Source organism: Osmerus mordax, chromosome 13 (assembly GCF_038355195.1).
Source record: "Osmerus mordax isolate fOsmMor3 chromosome 13, fOsmMor3.pri, whole genome shotgun sequence".
Lineage (NCBI taxonomy): Eukaryota > Metazoa > Chordata > Actinopteri > Osmeriformes > Osmeridae > Osmerus > Osmerus mordax.
The window spans coordinates 13,450,052-13,464,642 of NC_090062.1; the positions used below are offsets into that span (position 1 = coordinate 13,450,052).

A 14,591-nucleotide genomic window follows, 5' to 3' on the forward strand; every position below is an offset into this window, starting at 1 on the left:
CACAGCCAGGCCCATCCAGCTTGACGTCGTGATTAGATTCATATTCTTCTGCGGTTGACAGGGAGACGAGAGTCGTTTGGTGTCAGTCTTTCATTGTCCTCCCTGTATTATTCTTTCCTGCCTGCCTGTCTGAACAAAGGCAGCCTTTTGGACCGAGATGCCAATGTTCCACTTGTTTTGTGGAGTCGGGATACAACAGAACCCCAATCGGTGGGGGACGGCTACCGTGTTTTGAATCATTCATAACTGTCTAGATGACTAATGGATCCTACACATCCACCTGCGTTTCCAGATCATTCTGTTCTCCCCACCGGGGAGTAGCTTGCTCAGTTTTTTGGGGAGTTTTTATTTTTATGGAGCAATTATTCCAACGCTGTTTTAGAAATACAGGAGTTGCTGTTTGTGTTCCTGTGCAGAGGGACTTATTTAGTTTGAGGGAGGACCGTTTGAAGGCCAACACTTGGTTTTAAGTAGGTTGTTACTTTTTATGTGTCTGTCGGTGGTATGGCAAGGTTCCATAGGACCTGTAGTACGCGTGTGTCATTCTAAATGCATTTGTTTTTGTGTGTCGTCCCTCAGCCTCGGCAGACGGTGCTGACAGCGGCAGGAAGTATAGGCCAGGCCAGCGGGGACTTGCTGCGGCAAATTGGAGAGAATGAGACAGACGAGAGGTTCCAGGTAAAGAACCGCCACCTAACTCTCGTCACTGTGAACAAAACGATGCAGTACCACAGCCATGTAGAACACGTACGCTCTACGTTGCATGAAAAACTGGGTGAGAACAACAAAGTAAAAAGCATGTAGAGATGGTAGCTGTGGATAACATTTGTGTGTGTGATCCAGGATATTCTAATGAACCTGGCCAAGGCTGTGGCCAACGCGGCCGCCATGATGGTCCTGAAGGCGAAGAACGTGGCCCAGGTGGCCGACGACACGGTGCTCCAGAACCGAGTCATCGCCGCAGCCACCCAGTGTGCCCTGTCCACCTCCCAGCTGGTCGCCTGTGCCAAGGTAACACGTCAGACACACTCAGGCCAAAGCGTCCTGGTCACCCTGGAGGGTTCAGTGACAGCACTGAGGGGAACATTCAGGCCTAGTTAATTGGATCTTTTTACTTTTATTGGACTTAACCTCAGGCTTGGTGCCTGCCCATGGGTGATGTGCTGAAGTGGATGCTGTTGAGTTGCAAATCAGTTCAGTTTCCGTGTTTTAATGGGATATATGTTGTTGGCAGTCGTGATGTTACAGCGATACATGGATAATTAGATGTAAGCTCTTCTCTCCTGAACTGCAGTAAACAGGCGCACTTGTTCTCCTCTCTCTCTCTCCCCTTCCCTCTCTCACTGGTTATGTCCTCTATACCTTCCCTCTCCCTCTCCCTCTCCTCTCCTCCTCGTCCTCCTCCAGGTGGTCAGCCCCACCATCAGCTCCCCGGTGTGCCAGGAGCAGCTGATCGAGGCTGGGAAGCTGGTGGACCGCTCGGTGGAGGGCTGCGTCCAGGCCTGCCTGTCGGCCACCGCCGACGGGGAGCTGCTGAAGCAGGTGGGCGCGGCGGCCGGCGTGGTCAGCCAGGCCCTGGGGGACCTTCTGCAGCACGTCCGGCACTACGCCTCGCGTGGCGAGCCCATCGGCCGCTACGACCAGGCCACCGACACCATCATGACGGTCACGGAGAGCATCTTCACCTCCATGGGAGACGCAGGTGAGGCTGGCCAGCTTTCTGTTCGACGAGACCAATTGCGATGTGAGATGGATAAATGATTAACGATGATGATCTCGCAAGTAAAAATGAAAGATTTGCGAACACTGTCAGTGAAATTGTGTGAATCTCTTTGTAGACGATGAGCCGTGACCAGACAGCTGTAATGCACAGTGGAGATAATGGTTTTTACTCTCAAAATAAATTTTCCTTCACCAAGATTACTTTTAAGTAAAGTGACATTCCGAATTTGGTAGACTTCTGTATCGTTCCCATCTGTCTGAAAATACAAGCTTTCACAACACAAAATATGTGGGTTTGTATTACACCTGACATGAACTTCAAATACAAAAATGGACTGGAAAAAGAGTAATTCCTGTTCCAGGGAAATGTTGGCAGATCTCTTGGCAGATCCACTTGAATTCTGGAGGCTAGATGCCAGATGCCTCCAGACGTATGCCAAATCCACATTAATAATGTGAAGATCTACCAGCTCCTCTACCCCCGCTGCCTGTCTGGATTGACCCAGACTGTACCTGCATCCCTGTCAGCTGCTCTCTCTTTGTTTCTCTCCTGTTTCTGTGGCTGTCATGTCTCTTCACATCTCTGTCCTTTGTCTCTCTATCTCTCCTTCTCTATCTCTCCTTCTCTCTCTCTCCTGTCTCTCTCTCTCTCCTGTCTCTCCTTCTCTCTCTCTCCTGTCTCTCTCTCTCTCCTGTCTCTCTCTCTCCTGTCTCTCTCTCTCCTGTCTCTGTCTCTCCTGTCTCTGTCTCTCCTTTCTCCTGTCTCTCTCTCAGGTGAGATGGTGCGTCAGGCCCGGGTCCTAGCCCAGGCCACGTCCGACCTGGTCAACGCCATGAGGTCTGACGCTGAGGCCGAGGTGGACGTCGACAACTCCAAGAAGCTGCTCGCTGCCGCCAAGCTGCTGGCGGACGCCACCGCCAGAATGGTGGAGGCGGCAAAGGTGACGACACACTTCTGCTTCACAAGTTTAATAAAGAGTTTGTTAAAGCTTTTGAGAAGAGAGAACTGTGAGCTTGCCAGTTCATTCTCCGGTACAAACCAGACATAGTCTGGATTGTTACAAAATTGGATCCAACATCCCTGGAGAAGTGTGTGTGTGTGTCTCAATAGGCTCCCATCAGTATGTTCCCATGCCCTCTTCTGTACCAGTGACATCATCACATCTGACCCCCGCTGTGACTTGTGGGTACCTCTGATTGTACCACACTGACCCCATATGGTGACCTCTTGGCTTAAACTCGCCGGGAGACCCAAACACAGAGGTTCTCACTGTACAGAGAAGGAAGTCAGCCCTAAGGGGGTCTGAAGGAATGGGGCTTGTTCCTGTTATATCACAACTGGAATTCTCTTTCTGAAGTGAAAAACGTCAGGTTGTACTCGACACAAAAGTTGTCTAAGTGAGTAAAGATGGTTGTCAAAAATTCCACAAAGCAGGCTTGGTTGCGTAAATTTGAATATCGCTCTGCTACGGCATGATAATTTCCTGGTTCTCTTCATTTCTCCAGGCTATATGAACGATGCTAGCATGGCAGGCAAGTATTAATGGTTAACCTTTTTATAAATGTTAAATAAGGCCATAGCTCATGGCTGGTTAGACACCTTTTGATGTGTGTCACGTTAATCAAAATCACAGCTATCCTTCTTATCAATAAGGGGATTAGACATTTGCTGACTATTTCTTTGGTAACCTTCAGAAGGAGACTGCATTCAACGATGTTACTCCAGCTGAAGGGGAGACCAGGAAAAGAGAGACGTAATTTTGCTGAGGCATAGAGAAAGAGGATTGTGTCAGTGTTAAATCTGCAGATTAAAGATGAGACAGATGTTTTCTGGCTAATGATTCGATCCTTTTTAAATACGCTGTACTATTGCGGTGTCGGAACCGATTGGGAATGAAGGAGGTGCACCAACACACAGTACAGTGCCGTAAAGTATCATTTTTGCATCAATGTTCCCAAATGATGCCTAATTTGTATGTAGACGTCATTCCACATACACATCAAGACGCAACTCCCAAATTGTTGCTGTGATGTCGTCCAGTTGTCTCTCACAACCCATGCCATTATGGGAAAAGCGCATTTTCCATTTTAATTGTCGCCAAGTGATTTTGCCCCCGTCACCTGCTCTATCTTGAGAGAAACTGTAGCCCCAGGCCCAGCATGCCCCTTCTCATAAATGCACGCTTAATATAAACATCACCTTGAGGCTACGTGTATTTATAGTCTCTCTCTAGCCTACGACACGATGGCGGCTCCGGTAGTATCAGATGAAGCTGCCCTACTGCTTGTTAATTAACTAAATGGCATTGGGCTTAGCTCATGTCCATACCCCCGCAACAACAATAACAACAACAGAGGCCAGAGCTCTCAGGCATATTGGTTTGGGTGAACCCAGTTCCATGCTGTGCTCTCTTAGCCGGCTAAAGAACCCCACACAGAGGGATGAAGTGAGCTCAGTGTGTTAGAGGTTGGTGTGTGTGTGTCGCCTGGTTCTAGCCGGACAGCGATGACGAGACAGAGATGAGCCGAGGCTGTAATTGGACTGGCGTGAGCGCTGGAGATTGCTTCGGATGACTTTCAGTCTGCTGTGTGTTTGCCGGAATTGTGCCATTTAAGTTTAATGATAGATGTGTGTCTCTCTCCCTCCCTCTCTCTCCTGGTGCAGGGGGCAGCGGCGTACCCTGAGAACGAGGACCAGCAGCAGAGGCTAAGGGAGGCGGCCGAAGGACTCCGTGTCGCCACCAATGCTGCTGCCCAGAACGCCATCAAGAAGAAACTTATCAACAGGCTAGAGGTAAGGACGGACCCGGTGGACTAGGAGGTACTAGGACGGACTGGTCAGACTAGGAGATTAGAAGGGACTACAATAGACTAGTGAGACTAGGAGGGACTAGAATAGACTAGTGAGACTAGGAGGGACTAGAATAGACTAGTGAGACTAGGTGGGCCAAAGAAGGGCCAGGCTGGGGATGGCCAAGGATACAAGGATGCAGAGGCACTAGATTAGGGAGGAACGGGCAAGAAGAGACACAAATGTTTATTCTCTGACAAACTAAATAAATTGTTCTCTATATACACACTCGTAATCCACTTTCCCCATGTTATGTATTTGGACCTGCCTTTGTGAACGCTTAATGTATCGAGAAAAGTAACTGTCTTGTTACTGTTGTACTTCCTCCAGTTTAGTATAGCTGGTTTACATTCTAAGTTTGAATGTTTTCTTTCCCCTCCATGTTTACATTCCTGCAAAACCTTGCTTGTTTTCCATCATATGGAATAAAGAAACATAGGAAAAGTTTCCATGAAAGCTCATGACGAACATGTTGCCAACACGATCCTGGATGCCCATGCCCGACATTAAATCAAACGCGTGACCTTTTTCATAACAGGAGGCTGTGTGTGTTTTTAATTGGGTGACTATGGGATTCAATACATGCCTGTAATGTCTGCATGCGTGTGTTTACATTGCCGCAGAATGCCGCCAAGCAAGCTGCTGCTGCGGCCACCCAGACCATCGCTGCCTCTCAGAACGCCGCGGCCTCCAACAAGAACACAGCCGCCCACCAGCAACTGGTGCAGAGCTGCAAGGTGCTGAAACATAAAGCCCCTCTGGGTTGCTGGGGAGACGTGGGCGGGGGGAGGGGGAGGGGGGGTTCAAAGCTATAGCTGCAGCATATCCCCTGCATTCCAACCATAATTGTGTAATGCATGCATCTACAGTGGATGGCTGACTGTAGCAGCTACAGTATGTGGTAAAGTATGTATGGATGACTGTGTGTGTGTGTGTGTGTAGGCAGTGGCGGACCACATTCCCCAGCTCGTTCAGGGAGTTAGGGGCAGCCAGGCCCAGCCTGAGGACTTGAGTGCCCAGCTAGCCCTCATCATCGCCAGCCAGAACTTCCTCCAGGTACATACTTAGTTCATTGCAAAGCTAATAACATGTTGGAGTAAAAAAAAAAAGCGAATGCAATGCGAATGCAAATGTCACATCATGCGCTTTAAAATTGGAGGCCATCTTGACATTTTGTTTTTCCCGGGAAGCCTGGAAGTAAGATGGTGACGTCTGCAAAGTCCGCTGTTCCCACGGTGACTGACCAGGCTGCTGCTATGCAACTGGGTCAGTGTGCCAAGAACCTGGCCACCAGCCTGGCGGAGCTCCGAACCTCAGCACAGAAGGTGACCACAAACATGCCTTGCTTAGTCATACCTGTAATCTGGCACCTGCATTGCAATGCTATTATGTACCTCAGCCTTAGTGAGGTTGATAAAGGTCTGTTTGTCCCCCTGTGCTTCTGCAGGCTCATGAAGCCTGTGGCCCCATGGAAATCGACTCAGCGCTCACCTCCGTCCAAACGCTAAAAAGCGAACTCCAAGATGCCATGATGGCCGCCGTCGACGGGCAGCTGAAACCTCTTCCTGGAGAATCGGTCAGGCTTCCCCGAATGACTCATGACAACAACACATCATCAAATCGGTGATGTGTATTTTCTCTCAGAGACTTCAAGTCTGATTTTGTTTGGGTGTTTTTTTGTTGTTTTTTTTCCTTCCTTCTGGCCCAGTTGGAGAAGTGTGCTCAGGACCTGGGCAGCACCTCCAAGTCTGTGGGCTCCTCCATGGCCCAGCTCCTCACCTGTGCAGCCCAGGGCAACGAACACTACACTGGTAGGTGCTCCTCCCTGTCGGCTATGCTGGCGAGAACACACACCCGACAGGACAAGGAGTTTTAGACACATTTGTTTGACTTATTCGTTTTGGTTTGGTTACAGTGACAAGTCGAACTCGTACCACTGGAAAAACTCCCTCTTTCAAGGATGTCATTGATAGACAGTGCATTCCTGCTGTAATCTTGTCACATGGATGTCTAATGTGAACTGATTCAATTAGCTTTTTTCTCCTGGTGTTGTAAGTGAAATGTCACATTCCCCCAGAAACTCTGATTACATTGCGCTGCCTAGGAAGCATTCAGCCGTTCAGACCCTAGAAGCAAAGCAGCTGTACACACTCTGGATAATAGGAAACATTAAAGTGTATTAGGAATTCATCCACCCGGATGTCAACTAGAAATAGTTTAGTAAATGTATGCTTATTTCTCAATGTTTTCTGTTTTTTCTAACTGATCCATTTGTGTGTGTGTGTGTGTGTAGGGGTAGCAGCCAGGGAAACGGCCCAGGCGTTGAAGACCCTGGGCCAGGCAGCACGAGGCGTGGCTGCCTCCACCACCGATCCCCAGGCGGCCGCCGCCATGTTGGATTCAGCCCGCGACGTCATGGAGGGCTCAGCCATGCTGATCCACGAGGCCAAGCAGGCTCTGGTCTCCCCCGGTGATGCAGAGAGCCAACAGAGGCTTGCACAGGTGAGAGAGGATGGCCACGAGCCGCAGGTTCAGATGGTGTTGCAGTAAGGCTTGTTTGGTTCTGCTGTGTTCCTTTTTCATGATCTGAATGTAGAAGGCCCAAACTACATTCCAGCTGTTTCACCTGAGCAGAGTCTGCTGACTAATGATTTCAAGTCACCTCCTCTCTCTCGACAAATAAGCCTCAGTCTTTCATGTGTAGCTTTGAAGCTCAGGGAAGAGGAAGCTGGATTATTCAGTTGTCTTCTGACTGTTCACATACCTTGCCATGACAAGAACACCATTTACCTTTTCCACCTTACACTGTTAGTAAAGTATGAGGTAGGGGTGTCGTTGGAAATGATCTACTCAAGCGAGACTCGCACCTCAACTCCTTTCAGATGGAGCAAGATGTTCGTACTGATTCAAATCTAGCGAAGCAGATTTTCCGCCCAAGCATACATCAAAAATTCATGTCTCACCCCTCCAACGCGCACGCAGGCACAAACAATATGAATAAGTAATGCATTTCCACATGTAATTTTGGATAAATTGATTTGGTGCCGGACAAGATTTTGTTGTCGTCCTGTATTCGCTCCCTTTGCAAATGAGCGCCTATTTAGAAAAAGTGTGTGTTCAGAACAAACAGTCATGGTGCTCTTTTGTCTGTGGTTGCTTGAGACCTTTCCAACGGGCTACATTCGCATCCTTTTCATGTTTTCAGGTGCTCTCCTGTTTTAGCTTTCTCCGCGCGCTACTGCGACGCTGTGATTCCTTGTTGCCATCAACGGCCCAAAGGGGACACGAACATATTGGGGGACATCTGTTGGAAACCGAAGTGCAAATTAGCAACATCAATTACCCCACTCTGCTTCCTGGTTCATTAGCATTTTAGATTTTGAAATGTTGCTTGACACGGCCACGGCGGAGGGGACTGGAGTTCACCAGCTCACATTCACAGACTCGCTCACACACACCTGTTCTGTGATTCAGGTAGCCAAGGCTGTGTCCCATTCCCTGAATAACTGTGTCAACTGCCTGCCTGGCCAGAAGGATGTGGACATGGCCCTCAGGAGCATCGGAGAGGCCAGCAAGAAGCTCCTGGTGGAAGCGGTGAGTCTCGCCCGGCTGGTTTTAAACTGTGAGGAAGACTGCCTAGTTTAGGAGCCATTCATGTCGGAGTTTGAGACATTTTCAAGCATATAGGTGGAATTTCTGACTATGTTACAAATATAATGTCATCACAAGTGCCTGTCTCTTATCTTCTCCTCCCACGTAGCTTCCCCTGTCCACCAAGTCCTTCCAGGAGGCCCAGTGTGACCTGAACCAGACGGCCGCGGGCCTGAACCAGTCTGCAGGGGACGTGGTCCATGCCTCCCGGGGCTCCAGCAGTCAGCTTGCCATGGCATCCGGAAAGTTCAGCGAAGACTTTGACGAGTTCCTGGATGCCGGCATCGAGATGGCTGGACACACTCAGGTATTGTGGCTTGTAGAGATCTGGATCTATTTCTAATATAATAGTCAGTGGCCAATGATTCAAAAAAAAAATAATCTTCTTTTCTAACCAAATTGGCCATAATAGATGCAGTATAATTTGGAATATGGCATTCATGGTTGAGACAGAATATTTAGGCTTATTGATTTATTAGCTTTGCACAGTTGATGTTTTATTGTGTTAGATAATGGTCTCAGAGCAGTACATTGACTCAATATGATTGTATTTGAGATACAAATGTCTTGCCTGGTTGGTCTGAATTGATCATCTGTAGAGGGGAAATGCGTGTAGCGTGATATTGATGATCTAATCAGGCCCAGGTGACCACAGCAGCACAGTTCGGATGAGGGTTCACAGAGGAACAACATATAGTCTTAGAATCTAGGGGAAGGGAACAAAGCCCTCATTCTACAAGTTTTCTGGTCTTTTTTATTTTATAACTAGAACAAGGGTATACAAGTTGTTCTCAGCGTATCCTAAGATAGCCTTTGTACCATTTTAGATATTGTTCTGGCCTGCTTGCCTTTTATGTACTGTATGGCTTATGAAGTTATTTCTTTAAATTAAGTTCAACTGTTCAAACATTTCGTAGCCATTTTTATTTTTACATGATTCAGTGCAGGAGTTCATCTATGAATATTCCTCTGTATTGCAGAGGAAAGACGATCAGATCCAGGTCATCGGCAACCTGAAGAACATCTCCATGGCTTCCAGCAAGCTGCTCCTGGCTGCCAAGTCCCTCTCTGTGGACCCTGGAGCAGCCAACGCCAAGAACCTTCTGGCTGCAGCCGCCAGGTACCACACCCCGCTCCGGTCCCACCCGACACAGGGGGCCTCACCTGGGCCTGAACCCCATGAGTACGGGTGGAGAATATATCATGGAAAGTGTTTCCATGTTACGAAAGTATCGCAATTGATATGCGCATTACACGGAAAGTCCTGTGTGTTCCACCATCTTTAGGAGCGATATGCTGTCTCCATACTGTGGCAACGCCAGGGCGGAGCCTTGTGATAATTCTCACACCTCCAATCTAGCCGTGTTAACCAGTACAACATCTCACCCTTGGTGGGAAGCTGCTTTCCCCAGGCCTCTGGATTCTGTTCATTTCCTGTTGGGTAATTGGACCGTTAAGTGGCGTGTGACTGTGGAATGTCTGGGCTCACTGAAGCCTGCTGGAGAGGAGAGGAGGACCAAGAGTACCTTATTAGATTTGGAACCAATGGAGCCTGGCCTCTTGTGTTTGTGAAGTGGAGCTGAACGCCGGGTCTAAGTGCTCCCTGACACACACAAACACACACCTCTCTTCTGCCTGTTGTGTTTCAGAGCGGTGACGGACAGCATTAACCAGCTCATCACCCTGTGTACCCAGCAAGCCCCTGGTCAGAAGGAGTGTGACAATGCCCTGAGAGAGCTGGAGGTAGCACGGCCGTTTCCTCCTCAGCCGTAGCTTCAGCCACAGTACCGTCAGAAGTTATTAATAGAACCGTAGCCCTTGTAAACGTACTCAAAGTAAACACTTTCGCTACTTCTTTTGACAGAAGTTGTAGCAATAAAAAAGATTTGCAAAGCATACAAGACTAACAAGTGATATTCTGTGACGGTACTGCAGATCCTTTGGCCATGCTTTCAAAGGCTGTCCGAGGCTGTAGGTGAGCCAAGTGATTTACTGTGTATGGTTTTGTCCCTGTCTTTTCTCAGGCAGTGAAAGGAATGCTGAACAACCCCAACGAGCCGGTCAGCGACCTCTCCTACTTTGACTGCATCGAGAGTGTGATGGAGAACTCCAAGGTACTGTAGCACCCTCCCCCCCCAACACCACCTCCACCCCCTCCTCCACCATGAGCACTATGCACTGCCTTGACAATCAAAACACGCTGTGCTCCGTGGGGGAGAAGGAGCGAGGAGCAAGAGAAGGGAGCCGGGTAAAGAATGTTTAAAGCTTACGTTTCTAATCCGTCTTTCTTTCTTTGCTTGCTCTTTTCTTCTTCTCTGTGTGTGTGTGTGTGTGTGTGTGTGTGTGTGTGTGTGTGTGTGTGTGTGTGTGTGTGTGTGTGTGTGTGTGTGTGTGTGTGTGTGTGTGTGTGTGTGTGTGTGTGTGTGTGTGTGTGTGTGTGTGTGTGTGTGTGTGTGTGTGTGTGTGTGTGTGTGTGTGTGTGTGTGTGTGTGTGTGTGTGTGTCTTTGCTGGTACAGGTCCTGGGAGAGTCCATGGCGGGCATTTCTCAGAATTGTAAAACCGGAGACGTGCCGGCGTTTGGCGAGTGCGTGGGCGTGGCCTCCAAGGCGCTGTGCGGTCTCACAGAGGCGGCAGGGCAGGTAAGGCTGGGAGCTAAAGCAAGCCAGGACTGTGACCCGTGTTTTGCTCTGAAGCGTCATCCATCACGCACTGCAGTCGCAACATTGCTCGATCTGCAGTGCTCGGGTATTGATAAATCCCTGAGAGGCACTCTCGTGAAAAACCTGATCGAATTGCTGATATCTGAAACACTCTTCTTCCTCAAAATGTGTGTGAGCATGAGTCACATCTCTCTACAGGCTTCTTACTTGGTGGGCGTGTCCGACCCAAACAGCCAGGCGGGGCATCAGGGGCTCGTCGACCCCATCCAGTTTGCACGGGCCAATCAGGCAATTCAGATGGCCTGTCATAACCTGGTGGACCCCAACAGTAGCCCATCCCAGGTCAGACCACTTACTGAACGACCTGTTATTTTCATAAATTATAACCTCATGAAAACATCCCCAGCTTTTTACATTAGTAAACCAGACACTTTTCTCCCAGGTTCTCTCTGCAGCCACCATAGTGGCAAAGCACACCTCAGCTCTGTGTAACGCGTGCCGCCTGGCCTCCTCCAAGACAGCCAACCCCGTTGCCAAGAGGCACTTTGTCCAGTCGGCCAAGGAGGTGGCCAACAGCACGGCCAACCTGGTCAAAACTATCAAGGTGAGAAACGACCGCAGCTTTATCAGTTTGTTGTGTTGTTGCAGCGAGGGATTCCATGCGAGCCACTGACCGTTGTGTTGCCCGGGCGTGTCCGTGGGCCCTTCTCTTTGTTTCTCCAGGCCCTGGATGGAGACTTCTCTGAAGAGAATCGCAACAAGTGCCACGTGGCCACAGCTCCTCTCATAGAGGCTGTGGAGAACCTGACGGCGTTCGCATCCAACCCGGAGTTTGCCAGCGTCCCTGCTCAAATCAGCAGCGAGGTATGGGCACAAACCAGAAGTCCCGCTCAGGAAATTCTTATATTCAACGTTTAAACGTTTCGTATTTTCCCGTGTGTTCTTCATGTTGTTACATGTTGTGTATGTTTTTAAATGTAGGGCTCTGCTGCTCAGGAGCCAATCGTCCAATCGGCATGCTCCATGTTGGACAGCTCCACCCACCTGCTGAAGACTGCTCGCTCATTGGTTATCAACCCCAAAGACCCTCCCACCTGGTCTGTCCTGGCTGGCCACTCTCGCACTGTGTCGGACTCCATTAAGAGTCTCATCACAGCCATCAGGTTAGATAAATGGAACATGTGCTCAGAGCATTGGAATTGCATAGAAACAGCCCAGAACATCTGCACATTAGTATTCAAACAAGTTGGCCAGTTCTGTCTTCCATGTATTTGTGAGCCTGCACAGAGAACAAAAACGTTTGTTACTCAGGCTTTTCAGTAAGGCCCTGCTGTGCCAGAAAGGACGCTACTTATCACCACCCAGTCTCTCCCTTCTCAGCCGCTAGCAGGTTTTACTGCAGCCTGAATCTGAACAAGAGTGCTCGTTTTAGAAGTTGCTGAGCAGTGAGTCGTCACGCAAGAAAATGAATGTCAACCTAACTTACTGCTTCCCCATGGCTTGTCTCTTTGAACACTGAGAGGCTTCAAACTTGATTAAGCCGAGCATAACATGATCTATCGACAAAGTTCAGGGACACCACGTTCAATCTAAACCGATCCAGAGTTGAGTGAAGTTATTGGGCTGAGAGGAGGACAATGTTATGGTATCAAAGCATGCCCCCAGACTTCCTGTTCGGTGTCTCTACTGTCATAATACATAGAAACATCCGCTAAATATCTTCTTTTCTGACTTATCTTTCTATCCCTCCACCCTCTGTCTCTCTCTCTCTTTCCAACCCCAATCTGTCTCCCTCTCTCCACCCTCTCTCAGAGACAAGGCCCCAGGCCAGAGGGAGTGTGACCACTCCATTGATAACATCAACAAATGTATCCGGGACATTGAGCAGGCCTCTCTGGCAGCCGTCAGCCAGAACCTGCCCTGCAGAGATGACATCTCACTGGAGGTAACCAGGGTGACCCTCTCATCCGTTCCCTCTGTTTTTGTTCCCTCTGTTCCTGTCTTTATTTCTCTTTCTCTCCCATTTCTCCCTTTCTGTCTCTGTCTCCCCCCCCTCCCCCCTCTCTGAGTTTATTTTGCACTCCGATCTATAACCAGCTCTGCTGCTAATTAGCGCCAGCAGCCATTTTATGTCACAGACAGCCTCATCAGGGGGGATCAGAGTTACCATGCGAGTCTTCTTTGGATGTCTGAGTTGTTGGCATACAGTATGTGTGGTGAAATATGGAACTATGGGGATTAACTTTCCCTGTCCATAGATGATGGTTGTGTTTGCTACATCATAATGAACAAATAGGGCAAAGTGTATTGGGATTCATGACATCACTTGTTCCACACTCATCAGGCTTTGCAAGAGCAGCTGACCTCCACCGTGCAGGAGATTGGTTACCTGATCGACCCCATCTTCACTGCCGCCAGAGGGGAGGCCGCCCAGCTGGGTCACAAGGTACCCATCAAATCGCCGCCATTTAACTCTTCGTGACCTTGCCATGCCAAGTCAATGGCAGCGTCCATGACATTAACCTTGGACCCCCTTCCCAGGTGACCCAGCTGGCCGGCTACTTCGAGCCGCTCATCGTGGCGTCAGTGGGCGTGGCCTCCAAGCTACAGAGTCACCAGCAGCAGATGACGTTCCTGGACCAGACCAAGACCCTGGCCGAGTCCGCCCTGCAAATGCTCTACGCAGCTAAGGAGGGAGGGGGGAACCCTAAGGTAGTCTGATCTGACCCCCCCCCCCTCACCCCCTCAACAGCATCATGGCTTCATGCTGAAGTGTCACTGACATGACACTGTTTTTGTTGTTTTGTGATGTGTGACAATTTGTGCACTGTCATGTGTCAATGTAACTTTTAAATGCTGCTCTGTTGCCTTTCTTGGCCATGTTTACATTGAAAAAGATTCTCAATGTTTTTTTTTTCCTCTTCTTCCTGGTTCAAAGGTCAAATAAATTAAAGACCTCCAGAGATTCAAACTACAGGCTGGTTAACAGTTTTCTGTCTGCAGGCGTCCCACACTCACGATGCCATAGCCGAGGCCGCCCTGCTGATGAAGGAGGCGGTGGACGACATCATGGTGACCTTGAACGACGCAGCCAGCGAGGTCGGCATGGTGGGGGGCATGGTGGACTCCATCGCTGAGGCCATGGGCAAGGTGAGTTGTGGCGGTCGGTGTATGTGTCTCTGTGTGTGGGGGGGAGGGCTTCGCAACCCTGATCTTCTCCTAGCAACCGACTTGGTGACACCAAGACTGTCATCCAATTAAGTCATGTTGGGAACTGACACATATGAAGTGTGAAGGCAAGAAGAAGCCTGGGATCTTGAGCAGCGCTTGAAAAACCTCCTCGCTTATATTTTCCGTCATTCTGAGGTTTTCTGAGACATTTGGAGGTTTTTGTGACCCATCTGATCTGAATCTTACCGTTGACATTTAAACATTTCAGTGATCGTACAGTATTATTGTACTTATGGTGTATCGCTTTGTTTGCTAGATGTGTGTTTGTGCGTACGCGCGATTGTCCTGATTAAATTGTGGTAATCCTTAAATAATCTGTCGTGATAACCGCTCTCCTTGTGTGTGCCTTTAATAAGAGGGAATTAAATCATAGCTTAAGTCAGAGGATACCAATCAGTAATATTGTCAATACAACATTGACAACTGCATATCAAAGCGTTTTACAGTACGTTAGTTAATAAAATGGCTGTATTGC

At 49.0% G+C, this 14,591-nt stretch overlaps 1 protein-coding gene across 1 annotated transcript in view; it reads left to right on the forward strand.

Annotated features, from left to right (window-relative positions):
* The window catches only part of tln2a (talin 2a), a 64,162-nt gene that overhangs the window by 38,738 nt on the left and 10,833 nt on the right, over positions 1–14,591 (forward strand). Inside the window, exons 18-42 of the mRNA XM_067248501.1 lie at positions 580–678; positions 844–1,011; positions 1,408–1,702; positions 2,497–2,663; positions 4,388–4,516; positions 5,197–5,310; positions 5,516–5,629; positions 5,764–5,898; positions 6,021–6,149; positions 6,282–6,384; positions 6,867–7,075; positions 8,048–8,167; positions 8,334–8,531; positions 9,205–9,344; positions 9,874–9,967; positions 10,249–10,338; positions 10,742–10,864; positions 11,084–11,227; positions 11,328–11,489; positions 11,609–11,749; positions 11,867–12,048; positions 12,698–12,830; positions 13,230–13,331; positions 13,427–13,597; positions 13,889–14,035. Of these exons, the coding sequence (XP_067104602.1) occupies positions 580–678; positions 844–1,011; positions 1,408–1,702; positions 2,497–2,663; positions 4,388–4,516; positions 5,197–5,310; positions 5,516–5,629; positions 5,764–5,898; positions 6,021–6,149; positions 6,282–6,384; positions 6,867–7,075; positions 8,048–8,167; positions 8,334–8,531; positions 9,205–9,344; positions 9,874–9,967; positions 10,249–10,338; positions 10,742–10,864; positions 11,084–11,227; positions 11,328–11,489; positions 11,609–11,749; positions 11,867–12,048; positions 12,698–12,830; positions 13,230–13,331; positions 13,427–13,597; positions 13,889–14,035 (3,609 nt within the window). The remainder of the gene's footprint in view (positions 1–579; positions 679–843; positions 1,012–1,407; positions 1,703–2,496; positions 2,664–4,387; positions 4,517–5,196; positions 5,311–5,515; positions 5,630–5,763; positions 5,899–6,020; positions 6,150–6,281; positions 6,385–6,866; positions 7,076–8,047; positions 8,168–8,333; positions 8,532–9,204; positions 9,345–9,873; positions 9,968–10,248; positions 10,339–10,741; positions 10,865–11,083; positions 11,228–11,327; positions 11,490–11,608; positions 11,750–11,866; positions 12,049–12,697; positions 12,831–13,229; positions 13,332–13,426; positions 13,598–13,888; positions 14,036–14,591) is intronic.